The sequence below is a fragment of the Thunnus thynnus genome, chromosome 11 (genome assembly GCF_963924715.1).
Source record: "Thunnus thynnus chromosome 11, fThuThy2.1, whole genome shotgun sequence".
NCBI classification, from domain to species: Eukaryota; Metazoa; Chordata; class Actinopteri; order Scombriformes; family Scombridae; genus Thunnus; species Thunnus thynnus.
In genome coordinates, this window is record NC_089527.1 from 16,160,291 (window position 1) to 16,175,481 (window position 15,191).

At 41.0% G+C, this 15,191-nt stretch overlaps 1 protein-coding gene across 2 annotated transcripts; it reads right to left on the reverse strand.

Annotated features, from left to right (window-relative positions):
- Positions 1-954: 954 nt before the first annotated feature.
- sona (SON DNA and RNA binding protein a) lies at positions 955-14,573 on the reverse strand. 2 transcript variants are annotated; one of them, XM_067603351.1, is made up of 10 exons: positions 14,397-14,573; positions 10,933-11,029; positions 10,156-10,357; positions 9,498-9,574; positions 7,539-9,407; positions 6,486-6,903; positions 5,304-5,830; positions 4,580-5,067; positions 4,293-4,385; positions 955-3,303 (listed from the first exon to the last, which is right to left on the reverse strand). In XM_067603351.1, the coding sequence occupies exons 2-9, from the start codon at positions 10,958-10,960 to the stop codon at positions 4,311-4,313; spliced, it is 3,684 nt and encodes a 1,227-aa protein (XP_067459452.1). In that variant the 5' UTR covers positions 10,961-11,029; positions 14,397-14,573; the 3' UTR covers positions 955-3,303; positions 4,293-4,310. The 2 variants fall into 2 exon arrangements, with proteins under 2 accessions (XP_067459452.1, XP_067459451.1); XM_067603350.1 differs by lacking the exon at positions 14,397-14,573 and adding an exon at positions 11,680-11,818.
- Between the last annotated feature and the right edge of the window lie 618 nt (positions 14,574-15,191).

A 15,191-nucleotide genomic window follows, 5' to 3' on the forward strand; every position in this document is an offset into this window, starting at 1 on the left:
CTAAAATAATCAGTGTAGACCAGATAAGGATACAGATAAGTTCTGTAGAGGACACCAAATGTAAAAGCATCAATAGGAACAATACATCAATAAATGGGTCCATATTAATCCACACCTTTACCAAACCCCTGTTTCTATATTTGTCTTGATGGGTTGGTTATTTTAAAAGACAGCCCAGAAAGACAGACCTGCTCACAAACGGGGGATGCAGTGTGCTGTTTCAGAAGACGATGGAATTTCACTGTTTCAAATTAAAGTTTATATGCCTCAAAGTTGCATTTGTAAAAAAAACAGAACAAAACAGATTTAACCATCATTTTTTAAAGACATACTCCTAAAAACTGTATCTTATTCATCTTTTTTTACACTCTCCTGTATGTTTTCTCAATTTGAAAATATACAAACTGTTGAGCAATTTATTAATTCCATTAAATGGAACCAGGGGACATTTCATTAACTATTGAGCAGTGTTTTGTTCGTTCCTAACTGATGGTTTGGAAAATTTAATTCATTAAAGATAATTATGCATCTCAGAATATAAAAGCTCAATTTGGTCTTTTACACAATGTAATTGCTGCTCACCTTTTTGTGTAAAAAAAATAAGACAACTGGTTCACAAGGCATTGTTAATGTGTCTTTCCTATACATATAGAAAATCCATAACATAATGGTTATGGACAATATATATTACATTGCATATTGATAATATGTTGATCACACGGACAAAGAATGCTAATGGACAGAAATGAATGCACTTAAATGCTATTTAAAAAGTCAGAGTTTGTTTATGAGCTCCTGAGCAGGACTAGGTCTGTAGTCGGTGTTGAATCAACCAACATGAACTCCACTGTACTCCTCTCCCCACTTTTGGCAGGCATACAGTATCTATTGTGGATGTGCAGTAATACATTACGAGGCTAACTGAAGAACACAGCACACAAGGACATCAATATATACAGATCATTGAGGTTTTTAATAATCATCAACACATTTATGTACAAAGCAAGCGATGTCATATTCAAATGACCGAAAAAATGAATCCTAAAATGCATTTTCTTCATTTTTCTGTCATTAAAATAGCTAAAGATTACCTCAGGGAATCAATTCCAACAGTTCAAACACTTTTGGTTCAGAATCAGTATAGTTACAGTCTGACAAAAAAAAACCCTTCACAGATCTTCTTCCACAGTTAAACAGCCCTGGGCATGGGAGGATGAATTCAGAATTATTTCCCCTCTCCAAAGAAGATAAACAGGAGTTATGAGTGGAAGATTTCTTAAAAAGCAGAAAAACCTCATCCCTGCCAGTTTTCCCAAAAGCACCAAGTTCGTCTTTGTTCTTCAGTTATCTAATGGGACAAATGCCGTTAGTGAAGTATGGACCCCGTTTACCCAGACACGGCTCACACAACAGACCTAATGCAGGTCAGGGTAACAACAGATATTAAATGTATCAGGGGATTAAATGAAAAAGGCTTGTTGGGTTTCATTATGCATGCATCTTACTACACATCCTGTTATTCATAACAATTCCCCAAGTTTATCACCTGAATACAGAGCTGCAAGTGATGTGTAAATCTTTCTTCAAAAGAGTAGCATCTGGAGACAACCTGATTGTCTAATACACAAAAACCTTTGACAAAGTCACAACTAGAGGGATACTCAGCTTTCTACATTCAACTCTATTACCACTACAAATAATCTGTCACCCCCCCGACGCAACAACAGGAATTATGTTCTCCTTGTGTGCCTCTCAAAACAACTTACCAATAGAAATTATGTTTTAATAATGTGAACAGCCAAACTGAAATGCAAAAGCATCTCTAAAGTCCAATGAAAATATGCCAGTTGTTTTTAATCATGAATTCAGTCACACAGTGAAATACAAATGTTCTTCTAAACAAGTAATTACCTCCATAAATGGTTTGGAGTTAAGGGGAAGCTGCATTTATACCCCTTCTGTTTGTTATCAAGACAAAAGTGTGATTCATGTGTATAGCTTGAGCTTGGTGGTTCAAGATCCAGTGAACTAAATCTTAGTTGTGGCCAGAATCTGCGAACCAGCCTCAAGTATTAATGGTCAAGTTCTGTTTGGTTCCAACATCTGGAACCTCAAAGACAGCACCAACCAGCACTGGTAGATGACAGATGAATAATAGAAACACAGACCTTTCAAACCTCTGCACTCTACCAAGTGTCTTCTAGTTTTAAAATGTTATTATAGTCATTCCCAGTAAATACTAACAGAATGCTTTCTGTGCATCTTAAATTCTATTATATATTATAGTTTCCTGCCAATAACACAACACTGCATGTTCAGACAGTGGTGTTAAAACTGTGGCAGATGAAATGTCAGTTTAAATCTCGTAATCAGTAAACATGTTTCCAATTTATAAAAAAAAAAAAAATCCAACAGAGCCCAAATGAAAAGGCCAGGTTATAGGTTTAAAAAAAAAAAAAGAAAAAGGAAAGGAAATCCCGCCCAGGGCCGTGCTAACTGAATTAGTTATGTTTTGTGAATGGAGTGGATACTTTTTGTCATAGCCAAAATTCAAACCTTGTTCTCTTTGCAGCCAACATATTCAGTTATTCCCTTCCTTCAAAATAATCAGATCTGGCACCATGTTCCAGGATTCACAACACGTCGTCTCTTTTGCCCTGCCTTTACCCAGGCTTTTGAAAGCAAATCACATGTGAGGATCGACCGAAACTTAGTCTGCATTATTTGATTAAAAAACAGAGGGACTAGAGATAACTGAGGGAATACAGCAGAACAAGGAAGCAGTGTCCAATTAACACAATTATTTAAGAAACCATAAAAGTAAAACAAATTTAGAGAAACTAATCTTTTACAAAAACACTTGCGCCACTAGGTTGTTTTTTTTTCCTCGTCAGTCTTTACAACAGTGACTGCTTGAACGAGCAGCAACACTGAGGGGTTGATGGTGAAAGTCACTATATACACACACAAACACACAATGCGCACACATACTCGGAGTCACTTTACAGTCATACGACTGTACACACAAGTCAGTGTGTCCAGTTTTCTCAGTGGTTTCACAGGTGACCGTCTGCCAGTCTCTCACTCTCTCTCACACAAAAACAGAAGCAAACTGGGGAGATGAGTGGGGCAGTGGCTGGTGCCGGTGCTCCTATACTGTAACTGTGAAAACTTGGGTTCTCTTCTTCTTGGTTTTTGAGGCTCAGTCACGTCATCTGGCTTCCAAAGGGAACTGCAGGAAGGTAGGTCCTCCTGTAAAGCGTTCTTTTTTTACATTTTCCTTCAGTCCTTTGAGGGGAGTGGCTGTATGCAGACAAAGAAAATTAAGTTTGTTTTAACATTTTGACTAATTAGTTTATATAAATTACAGACATCATCTGCAAATGTCTACAGAGAGAGAAACATTATGCTATATGATAATCACACCTTGTCTACGTTTATAAGCAGAGGAAAACTTGAGTGAGGGGAAAGGCTGATGGCATTCCTCTTTTTAACACACAACACAAGGGATATATTTGTCTGAATATGGCAAAAAAACCATCTCTGTCTCAGCATATACTGTATTTCTGTCTGGTAAGCATGCTAAAGCTTTAAGATACTTCAGAAATGGCTGATGACTGGTGTTAATATGAAGATAAGAACAACAACTTGCAGCCACTCTAACGCTAACCTCATATTTAGCCCTTGTGATATGCATCTAAACCTAAAATTTAACACACTGGATGATAATAGCAACATGCAGAACTACCAAGACACAAAATTAATCAGTGTAGGCCTTTATAAAGATGGAAATATAAGTGAAACTCAAGATTGGATTAAAAAAAGAAAAAATACATTGCAAATAATTAGTGGGTGGATTGTGTTAAAATGGGTCGTTGATGAAATAATAAATAAAAATAAAGATGAGGGGATGAAGGGAAGGAGGAATGAATGACAAATACATATACTTAATACAATATAATAGTGGTGGTATTAGGCCAAAGTGAAGAACTATTACTGAAAAAGTAAAATGGTTCATATGAAAGCATGACATGTTTTTAAATTTATCAACTAGGGAGTTGAAAAAGTTGTATTTTTAAAAAAGCTTAAAAATGTGAATACAAAAGTGTAATTGAGTTGCTAAAAAAGTAACAACCAAGTATGAATCTATTTAGGAAATAAGAATCATGTCATGCCAAATGTTTTTAATACTGGCAATCAAAGAAGCCCAGTACCCACAACTGAAAGAAGTGAAATAAAGTCAACACAAATATCTGTCAAAGAAATAGAAGAATAAAGGATGGCACTTTTACCGTGAGGGCTTGGCGGTTTTAGCTTTCATCATCTGATACATGGGGTTTAGCGATGGCCATCTCCTCCTTGCTATTTGCAATCATCTTACATTTCTACAAAAACACAGAAAAAACACATTAGTTGCTTTGAGTTAGCACAGTAATACATACACATCCTAAAAATGATCACATTACTCATGCTTTCACTCAACACTGTTTCTATCAAACATGTGCACATACTGTACAATCACTCTCAAACAAAAACACACATTGACGCAGTCCAATTTCCACCCAATGCCCTTATTTACCTCAGTAAGCTCCTTGATGGTATGTATGTTAGCTTGCTGAGTGACCTTCCTCTTTGCTTCCTCAATGTGGTCCAGGTTAAGGGTTGGAGTTGGGGGGGCGAGGCATGGGGGAGGCTTGTTAGTGATGGTAGGAAGTGGAGCCAGGGGTGGCATGGCCGCCAGGGCACCCATGTTGGTCAAGGCAGCTGTCATTGTAGCTGCTGTCATACTCGCCATAGCGGCACTCATGGTGATGTTTGACATGCTGGGCATTCCTGGAATTGTAGGTAACCCCATTGGACCCATGTTGGGCATATTCGGCATGTTGGGCATCCCCATGCCCATTGGGAGAGGTAAAGGTAGAGGAAGGGAGAGGGGGGCAGGAGATGGAGTGGGTAGAGGGAGCTGGAGGATGGCTTTTGGCCGAAGACTCTCGGGAATGGGCACCCCCGCTTTAGCACACATGGCAGCAGCATTAGCCTTGGCTATCTCCAGTAACTGGTCCTTGTCTGAGGAAATGGGAGAGCAGAAGAGAGACAGGGAGAGGGGTAATGCAACAAGAGGGCATAGAGAGGGTAGATGGAGAGAGAGAGAAAGCTAGATTAAGCATAACAGCAGTGTAAAACAAAATCTAAAAATAAATCATACAAAATTGTCATATGAATGTTCATAAATGTAAAATCACAAATATAAGTGTTAACTGTTGTACGTGTGATTGTCATCAGTTACTATAAGGATGTTTTACCCAGCTCAGTGAGCCGTGGAGGAGTCTTGCTGGTGCTGCGTCGTGTCCGGGACCCTGAGCGGCGCTGTTTGCGGAGAATGAGAACTGGAGAATGGCTAGGTTCCCGCTTCCACCTGTCCCGTCTGTCGAATGAACGACTACGAAACACTGGGCGCCTCCCTCGACCCCTCGACCTAGACCTGCGCCTACGATCAGAGGAACGAGACCGAGATCGCCTGCTTCTGTCTCCTGACCTGGACCTTTTCCTCCGGCCTGTGGAGCGACTCTTGGATCGCTTATTTCTGTCGGTGGACTTGGACCTCCTCCTCCCTCGGGCGTTGGGGGAACGGGATCGTCTCTTGCGGGCTGGTGAGCGGGACTTGGATCGGCGTATCCTGGATCTCGACTTGGAGTGTGACCGCTTACGCCGTGTAGTAGAGCGGGAGGTACTAGACTTTCGCCGCCGGGCAGGACTCCGAGATTTTGACCGCCGTTTTTTCCTCTCAGATGGAGAAACAGATTCTCTCTTCCTCACTGGAGACTTGGACCTGTGGAAAGGTGAATAATGAAACTGATAAATATTTGAACATTTCTGTTAATATTTAAAAAACAAGCAGAAGAGCAAGACTGCATAAAAATTTGTGATGGCTTTATTCATTATATTTTAATTACACCTACTAGAGCAGCATGATGCCAGCATTGGGTCTGGCATTTTAAGGAGCAGTGTGTAGAATTTAGTAGCATCTAGCAGAACAGACTTGGCAGTAATAGAATATAATATTCATAGGTGTGTTTTAATTAGTGTATAATACCATGAATATAAGAATTGTTAGAATGAGCCCTTTATGTCTAGATATGGAGTGGGTCCCCTTCCACGGAGGCCACCATGTGGCACTGCCATGTTTCTACAGTGGTCCAGAATGGACAAACCAAACACTGGCTCTAGAGAAGGCCTTTCACATTTTTTGCGAGTTTCGCAGCCACCGTAGGTTCTCCTACATGCTTGGAAGAGGAGGGGTATTCAGTTGGTTGCAATCTCCAACCTCACCACTAGATGACACTAAATCCTACACACTGGTCCTTTAGGTTAATTTTATGCAATCTTTAACATTTAATACCTTAAAAAAAACATCCCGATTTAAGGCTGTTTAAGGATCCACAGATTCATGATGCAGAATGGGTGCATACACATTCACTACAAACCTGGATTGCTTCCTTCTGGATGTGGACTTGGATGTTGATCGTCGAGGCGATGATGTTGGGCGTGAAGCTTTCCGGCGTTCTGTAGGTGAACGTGACTTTGACAGCTGCTTTTTGTGCATTCCTGGAGATGCTGAACCTGAGGAGCTTCTCTGGCGTTTAGATGTTGTTTTAACTGGGGATGAAGAATCCTCTTCTTCATCGGAGCCTTCTGAACAATCTGACCCATCTGGACCAGTGCCAGGATCTCTGGAACCAGACCTAGACCTGGAAACATCTCGTTCATTGGATGAGCTGGCACGCTCCCTCTGCTCCTCATCATGGTTGGGAGAAAGGGTCTGAGGCTGCTCCTGCAACTTATCTGAGGAATTCCCAGCTTGGGGGCTGGAGGCAGCTGCTGAGGGCACTGGTTTCCATGCACCTGCAGGATACATGTTAAATAGCATCAAGGCGTTTTAGCCCATCTTAAGGGAACATACCACATACATTACTCTAGAAGTATTCATCAATAAATATTCTGTACTTTTTAAAAAAGAACAAACGAGAAGCAAGATGATAACTTGCAATTCTGATCAGTTTTGGAAGAGTGAGGTGGAGGGTTACTTGACTGACTTAATAGAATCAGATGATGAGTTGGAATATCAGTTTTAACATTTCACACAATTCATTGACAAATACCATTTGCAAGTCTGAAGTTCCACATTACAGATTCTTTGTCAATCGCATTATGAAATTCAGTGTTTTACCTATCAGTTATATTCATTCAGTCATGACAGCAATTCCTGACCTCATTACCTTACATAAAAATTATCCCAATGAGCTCGTGTGTAGATTTTAAATTTAGGAATAAGAGAGCACTAGTAATAAATCTGGAATTGGTATTTGCAAATACCTTAAACTGAGGTACCAGAATTATATTAGGGGGGGAAAAAAGATGGATCGGTGTGTCCCAACTCTTGGTAACTGAGCAGAAATAGCATAGCAATTTCAGGAACAAAATCTACTTGAGTTGTTCTGGTTTGCTTCAAAACAAGGGGATTAAAAAGCTGGCCTCACCTGCCATAACTGAAACTGCTCCACTTTTTCCAGCTGCCTTTGTACCAGCTGTCTGCTCTGCCTTAGGAGAGGAGGACTTCTTCTCCTTGAGAGGGGAGGATGATGTGGATCTGGCTGGGGAGGAGCTATCAGACCGCCCCTCACTTGACTCAGACCTGGACCTGGACTTAGATTTGTTTAAGCCAGCAGAGACAGATTTAGACTTAGACCTTCTGCTGCTCTTCCTGGGAGATCTGGACCTCCTTTTTCCAGGTAGTGGTGAGTGTGACTTTGATCGGTGCCTTCGAGACAACGAGCGGGATTTGGAGCGTTTTCCAGACCTTGGTGGAGACCGGTTTCTCCTGGCAGGGGACAGAGAACGCCTTCTGACTGGAGACCTGGATTTGGACCGCCGGCGAGAGGGAGGAGTTCTCGATTTTGTCCGTTTACGGGGACTCCTGGATCTGGAGCGACGGTTACGCTTAAGGATTACAATAGACCGTGATCTAGTGCGCCTGCTCCTGCGGATTGACCGAGAGCGTGAGCGGCGGGATCTGGGGGGTGGCGACCTCCTACGTCGAGACAGAGATCGACTCCTGGAGCGCCTGCCTCCTGTACGCCTTGCTGGTGACCGGGACCGGGAGCGCCGAAGAGGGCGCCTGGATCTAGAGCTGGAGCGACGGGTTCTTGTGACAGATCGTGATCGCGAACGCCTGCCAATTGCACCACCACGTCTAGGTGAGCGGGTCCTGGAACGCCTTGTGCCTCCACGGGAACGTGACTCTGACCTTCGACTTCTCCTTGGAGACCGAGAAAGAGAGGGGGATCTGCGCCCACCACGTTTAGGTGATCTTGAAAGCTTTCTTTTAGGAGAGCGGGAACTCTTCCGTCGCTTTGGGGACACAGACAAGGAGCTTCTTCGACGTTTAGGAGACTTGGACTTCCTTGGAGACTTTAACACCTTCTTCTTGGGGGTGAGGGAGCGAGAAGTGGACCTGGAACTAGCTCTCTTGGGAGATTTGGGGGACAGGGAGCGCGACTTCCTCCTAGATTTAGGGGACTGAGAGCGAGACACAGAGCGGGACAGCCGACTTTTTAAAGCCTCTAAAAAATCAGCTACAACTCCTCTAAGAGGAGTTGTAGATCGCTTTCCCTTTGAGGTTGATCTGGAGTGAGTTCCAGACCGTTCTGATTGCCTACTGGGACTCGGTGATGGTGACCGACTCTGACTTGACCCCGACCTCTTAATGTCTAGGCCCCTGGAAGGGGAAGGAGACCTTGACCTGGATGAATCGCGTTCTTTGACCTTTGCCCGTTGAATTGAATTGGCCTGATCTTTCAGGATTGGATCATCTCTTGGGGTAGTACCTTCTTGTTTAGGGATAATGTCAGGGAGATCCTGGGCATGGCTGAATGTACCATCTCCATGAACACCCTCCGTCTTAACCTTAACTGTTGCTGTCTGTGTTCTCTCATCCTGGCCTGCCAAGGACAACCTCATATCTTTTTCTGATCCATTGGTGTTACTGCCCTTTCCTCCAGTTGGGGACACATCCATATCTGATATGTCCTCTTTCTTCACTCCAAGCAATTCAGGATTCTGTGTGAGGCTGGGAACCCCCTTCTCATCCCCTCGTTTGCTTTTTGGCACCAGTTTGGATACTGGTTCTTGCAGGTCAGGTGCTGCAGCTGGAGAATATTTGCCATCACCAGTACCTTTACCTCCTTCCCCTTCAGACTCAGAACCTGAAGCTGAGCTGCTTTCAGATGGGGAGTGAGATGGAGATTTCTTTTCCTGCTTTTCGTCTTTCTTCCTCTTCTTTTTCTTCTTCTTGGCAGCGTGTCTTTTGTGTTTTTTGGATTTTGAATCTCCCTCCGTGTCCGCACGATCTGTGAAAAGTGATTTTTTTTTTTTTAATCAGGGGAATTAAGTAGTGTAAAAGGTAATATGAATTATGCTTTTGTGTGAGGGTTTCTTACCTGTGATTACATCCTTTTTACCCTCCTCCGTGAGCCCAGTATGGTCTCCAGCTTTTGCAGCTGCTGCCAATCTGGCACTATGAACACAAGGGAAAGTACAGTAGGTTCACAGATTAAGAATTTTCCTTGTAACTGTGTAAAATTTAAGTTCTCAATATAAACAAAACAGAAGTAGGTCACCTTTTCAGTTTGGATAAGGTACACAATCTAATTTAGCAAGCACAAAAATCCCCTCAGCGAAAAAAGGCAACTTTTCTCAGGCAACCTCCCTAGGTGATACTGTAAGCTGATTTCGAACCATATTTTGAGACAATGCATCTCTCAAAATGTGGTTTCATACTTTGTGAAGCTTATACCTCACATTGCACATTATGCCAGTATTTTATGTATGTAAATCAATCATCGTAACATCCACCAGGCAGAAACGTATTTTGTAATTTTATGTAGTGTTCAAAAACTCTAGCCACAGTCTAAATATGAGATTTGCAAGCAAAGTGAAGCAAAAATCTGCTTACTTTTATATAACTTATTTTGTACATGACATTGAACATAAATTTCATAAAATGTAAAGAAAAATCATTTTGATTTAATACATATATGAAGACAACAGTACATTTAGTTCACACGAGGTATTTTAATTAAATTTAAGTGCTTCTACCTGGCTCTGGTGGTCCGGACAGGTTTCGGTGGAGGCTCTACATCCGACTCAGCGCCAGATTCTGAGCTGCTGTCTTTTTCACCCTTCCTCCTCCTCCTCTTCTTCTTGCTCTTGTGTTTTCTGTGCTTCTTGTTTTTCTTATGGGGTGGCTCATTCCCTTCCTTGGCATTCATGTCATCTTTTTCAGGTGCCTCATCCTCACCTACATAGGGCACCCAGTATTTCAGATTATACAAGTCTTTAGAAAACCCATAACATGTACAAACCTTTGAGCAAGTTATTTCTCAAGTTATTTGATTAGTACTGCACTTAAAATTATTACATTTAATATTGCATGACCTGGTAGCTTTTGTTGATTATCTTATTCATTTCAATGTGCATTGCTCCAAAGGAATCCTGTGTAAACTTTTTGAGGTACACAAAGAGTAAACTGATGTATGGCTGAGGGACATTTGGCAGATATTGGTTAGCTTTTCATCTTTAAAAGCACTATTAAAATAATGCTGATTTTTCCATACAGATGAGGCAACCATACTGTTCTATTTGGGTGACTTTTTTCTTCAAAATACAGCTGCAAAATTGTTTTGGAAAACATAACGTTACTGACTGAGTCACCCAAATGCAACTTTCATGTGTTTTATGTAGTTTCAGGACAACAATGAACTTTTATGAAAGAGGCATAAAATAAAATGATGAATCTGAAAACTCAGTAAAAGAAATAAAACTGGATAAAAATAGAAATGACACAAATTTATTTGTGTCCTGTCCATCACTCACCTGAGGGAATGTCCACAGCACATTCCATCGTGCTGGTGCCCCTGCTTTCGTTAACGGTCCTCTTGATGTCACTGGTGTGCTGCTCCCTCACTGAACACTGGAGAAGGAATCAAAGTACAGTAATTTGAGCAACAAAGACAGCACCACCAACAAAAGAATAGATTTCATAGCAGTGCTACAAAAAAATATAAGTAACACCATCTCGATTACATCAACTACTAACATGCAGTACCAATGGTCCACAATAATTCCACAAGCCCAGCGAGATATATTTATCCAAATATTATGTAGGTATGGGCACCAAGGATCTTTCTAAAATTGGTACCTGACTGGCCAGAAGCAAAATAGCTCCTGGGCAGCCGTGCTGCTATCAGTATTTCAGTGTGATCCACTCATTTAATGGTAGACTCTCCCTCAATTTACTGTTTAGTTGCAAACTAAGACAGCTTGTCTCTGAACACACATCAACCTCAATGCTTGGATAAACCCACAGTGTGTCTCAGCACAAAGGTCAAAAGTTGACCAGATTACCAAGTAGGTAGCTTCACTTTCCTTTTGATTGCACAGTGTGTGAGCACACTTTTCAGTCAGTTTCGTGTACACAATTTTGAAAGATTCAAATTGGTAAAACACAAGCCCAAGTGAACACTGGTGTGTGTCTACTAAAGCTTCATTTATACTTCCAAGTGGACATGTACACAAACAGCTGTGGACACGATGGATGGGAAGTTGCTCTGTTTATACTACCTTCTGGAGTCTGCTTGGAGGACACGTTTCATGCATGCGCAGTAGATCACTGTCTACAGGAACAGTCTGCATGGACACAACAAATCGTGGTATGCCGATGTCCACACAGAGCCTACACACAGACCCTCTGATGACGAAATTTATGTCACACGGACCCTGGCGGACTCGGAAACTAATTTCAGCTTAACAGATCAATTATGTTTAAGTAATGAATAGACTGCAAGCATCTAAATCTGCAAAAGGTAAAGTTACAGTAAAGTAAACCTTAACATGACTGAGATGTAGCCAACTAGCATGGTCCACCTGCGCTTAAAGCCCCTTTCACACATGCAGTATATCCCTGAAATGTTCAGGAACATTTCCTGCATGGGGTCATGTGTGAATGAGAGCAGGGATCGATATTCTGGGAAAATTGTGTGCCACCATTTTCCTACCTCAAGACCTGGTAACATTTCAGGGGAAATGCCAGTACGGCTGTGTGAATGAAAGCAGTAACACTCCAGGGACAAGCACGTAAAGGGTTACGTCCATCTGACGAAAGACGCTTTCACGAGGAGTGAGTGCACCGCTGATTCTCTGCTGATGAAGTATTTGAATCTGTGACTTTTTATGTTTGCCTTGCCAAAGCTTTCATGGGTGAACTGATGACTAACAAGGAACACAACTTCTTTTGTTTGCAAACAAGCTCCTTTTTTCAAGAATGGCCGGAAACTGGACAGATTCAGAAAAAAAGAGAGCTCCTCTCAGTCCGCGCACAGCGGTTGGCATCCATAAGTGACTGTCCCTTGCCCCTTCTATTCTGGCATTGCCATGGCATGTGTGAAAGGCACAAGACGGAAATGTTCCTAAATGTAGCGGCATGTGTGAAAGTTAAATCAATGGCGTGACCATCAAACAGGACAAAATCACCAGATGCCTTTCTAACCCAAACAAAAGGAAGCATTCCCTGCAGCATCTCCCAGACTACAGTGAGGTTGGATTGCAAACAAAATTCATGAAAATGTAATTGTAGACTTTGGTAGCCACATTATTTAAAACATCGGTATTTATTTACTTGCATTAACATCATTCAGTATTGACTGAGATATCTCAAAGACTACTTTTAGTATCAGCATTCATGTTTTGTTGGCCTTAAGCCTATTGTGTACACACAGATCTAGTTTGTTTCTTTGAAACAATATTAAAAATTACCTTTTTTTGACCGAACTCTGTGCTAGACTTAAGACAGTCGCAGTTATACAATTTTAACACTTTAACACAGTCAACATTAGCCCTGCCACCATGCACACATACTCGTTTACTAAAACAGAAACAGTTTGTTAATACAACCCTTACACTAAGCAAAATTTACTTATCCAAAAACAAAGATACTATAATTGTAAGTCTAATGAACATCTAGTGAACATCGTCTAGTGAACATTGGCACTTCAGTTAATGGTAAAACTAGCCATCAAAGGTAGGGTTGCCAAATGACGCTGAAGTTAGCTTCTGATTCATGGTTAAGGGAAAAGTTAAGGGAAACATAAATAATGATATTTAGTGGAAGATACTTCATTTTTTCACCACTTACACTTGTGAAAAAGAGTTAGACATTGAAGCAAAAGCCATACTGCTGTTTAAAACGCACTTTTAGCTTTTATTTTACTTATGAGAACTGAAAAAAGGCCTATTTCAATGCTTCCCCCATTCAGTCCACATCAGTACAGGTCCAGATTGCAAACCACTACACTTTAGATTTATCATATCTGGACTAGATTAACAAGGAGACTCCAGAGACTCATAAAAACAGTTTCAGATTTGTGGAACCTTTATTCTATTTGCAAAAACACAAAAAGGGCAAATTCACAGATATTTATCCATCAGACCGGGTCCAGATCAAAAACCTTAAATCTTAATAATTATAGTCTAGTCCAGATTTGGCAAGACTAAGTATAGTAGTTTTTGATATGGATCTGGTTTGAAGTGATGTGGATGGGGAAAAAACAGTGAGTTTGCCCATTTTCCGTTCTGATAAGCAAAACAAAGGTTTTATAAATCTGAAAGTGGGTTTGAACAAAGTTAAGGCTCTTTTGTTACTATGTCTAACGCTCTTTTATGAGCTTAAATGGGGGGAAAAAACAGAAACCCAGCCGCTAAATATCATTATTTATGTTTCCCTTAACCTCGAATCAGAAGCTACCAATACAAAGCTAACTTCAGCGTCGTGGTTGCCTACATGTTATTTTAGATTTCGTTGCTAAATTAGCTCTTATGGTTCCGCTACATTATGTCAGTATCAAGTTGCACAAAAATGCAGTTGTTTACACGTAACATTAGGCTAGTTGACTGCATGGATAAAAGAAAAAGAAAGAGGCGGAAAGTTTTGAGCAGCAGCAGACAGTTCATTCACACGTTAGGTAACGCTATCGGGCCTGCACGGCTACAGCCAGCATTAACATCCATTCACTGATCACTCCAGCTACCATTAGCTTCCCAAAGATAGCTTACGTAAATATAGGAAAGGTTTTGTGGTTTCCGTTTATTCCATAAAGCACTAAATCGTTTTGTACGCGTACCAGTTGGATAACGTATACGAGATAAAGCAAATAGGCTGCCAGCACGCCGCGGCCTCAGCGGCGACTAGCAGCAACGTAGCTACACCAATTAGCTACTTTGCGGTTTCAACAAAGCAAGTCCGCTCGTTCACCACAGCTGTCGAGTCTTTAGCACATAATTACCCAGTTTATGTTCGGCGGCTGCAGTCCTTGTCTGGAAAATCCCAGGTGGCTGCAATGCTACAGTGTGCGAAACAAAACAACCGTTGAATACGCTAACCGTTAACGTTAGCCATCTAACAGATCCGCCATGATGGAGAAAGGTATCCCAACATGCCATGCAGCGCAGTTTGAATGGCGGCGTCACTGTCTCCTAGGCAACTGCATGCTCCATGGTAGCAACGGATTGTCTAACATAATTCATAATTTATATATATATTTATTATTTTATTTATTTATTTATTTATTTCAACACCGCTTTTTTAATAGCACTGTTTTTGTTGCACCTCTGTACTTTAGATGTGTTGTTTTTTGTCTGAATGTTTTGTTGTTTTTATAGCTTACCCTAGTCCTGAAAGAAATTTCACCAAGCTATTTTTTTTTTTTTGAGCTTGAAAGTTCATTCTTGCACTCTTGACCTTTGTAACCATAGTTTGACCAAGAAAGATCTAGATCAGCCTGCCAAGTTATCTTTTCTGTTTCTGATTCTAAAGAAGACGCCATTAATTTTTCTCAAATAATCACCACTGAGAAGAGCTTAAAATATAGGCTATATGATGGTGGATGTAATAAAGATAACTTACAGCTCATTATCATGGATGTATAAAGAGAACTCTCTTTATACATCCATGCTCATGATAGAGAAATTGATATGTAAACAACTATTTGTTTTTTACTGTCAAAATACACCTGTTTTAACATCAAATATTAGGCACTATTTGGTCATTTAATTTGGAGGGCATTTGTTAGGGGTAATTC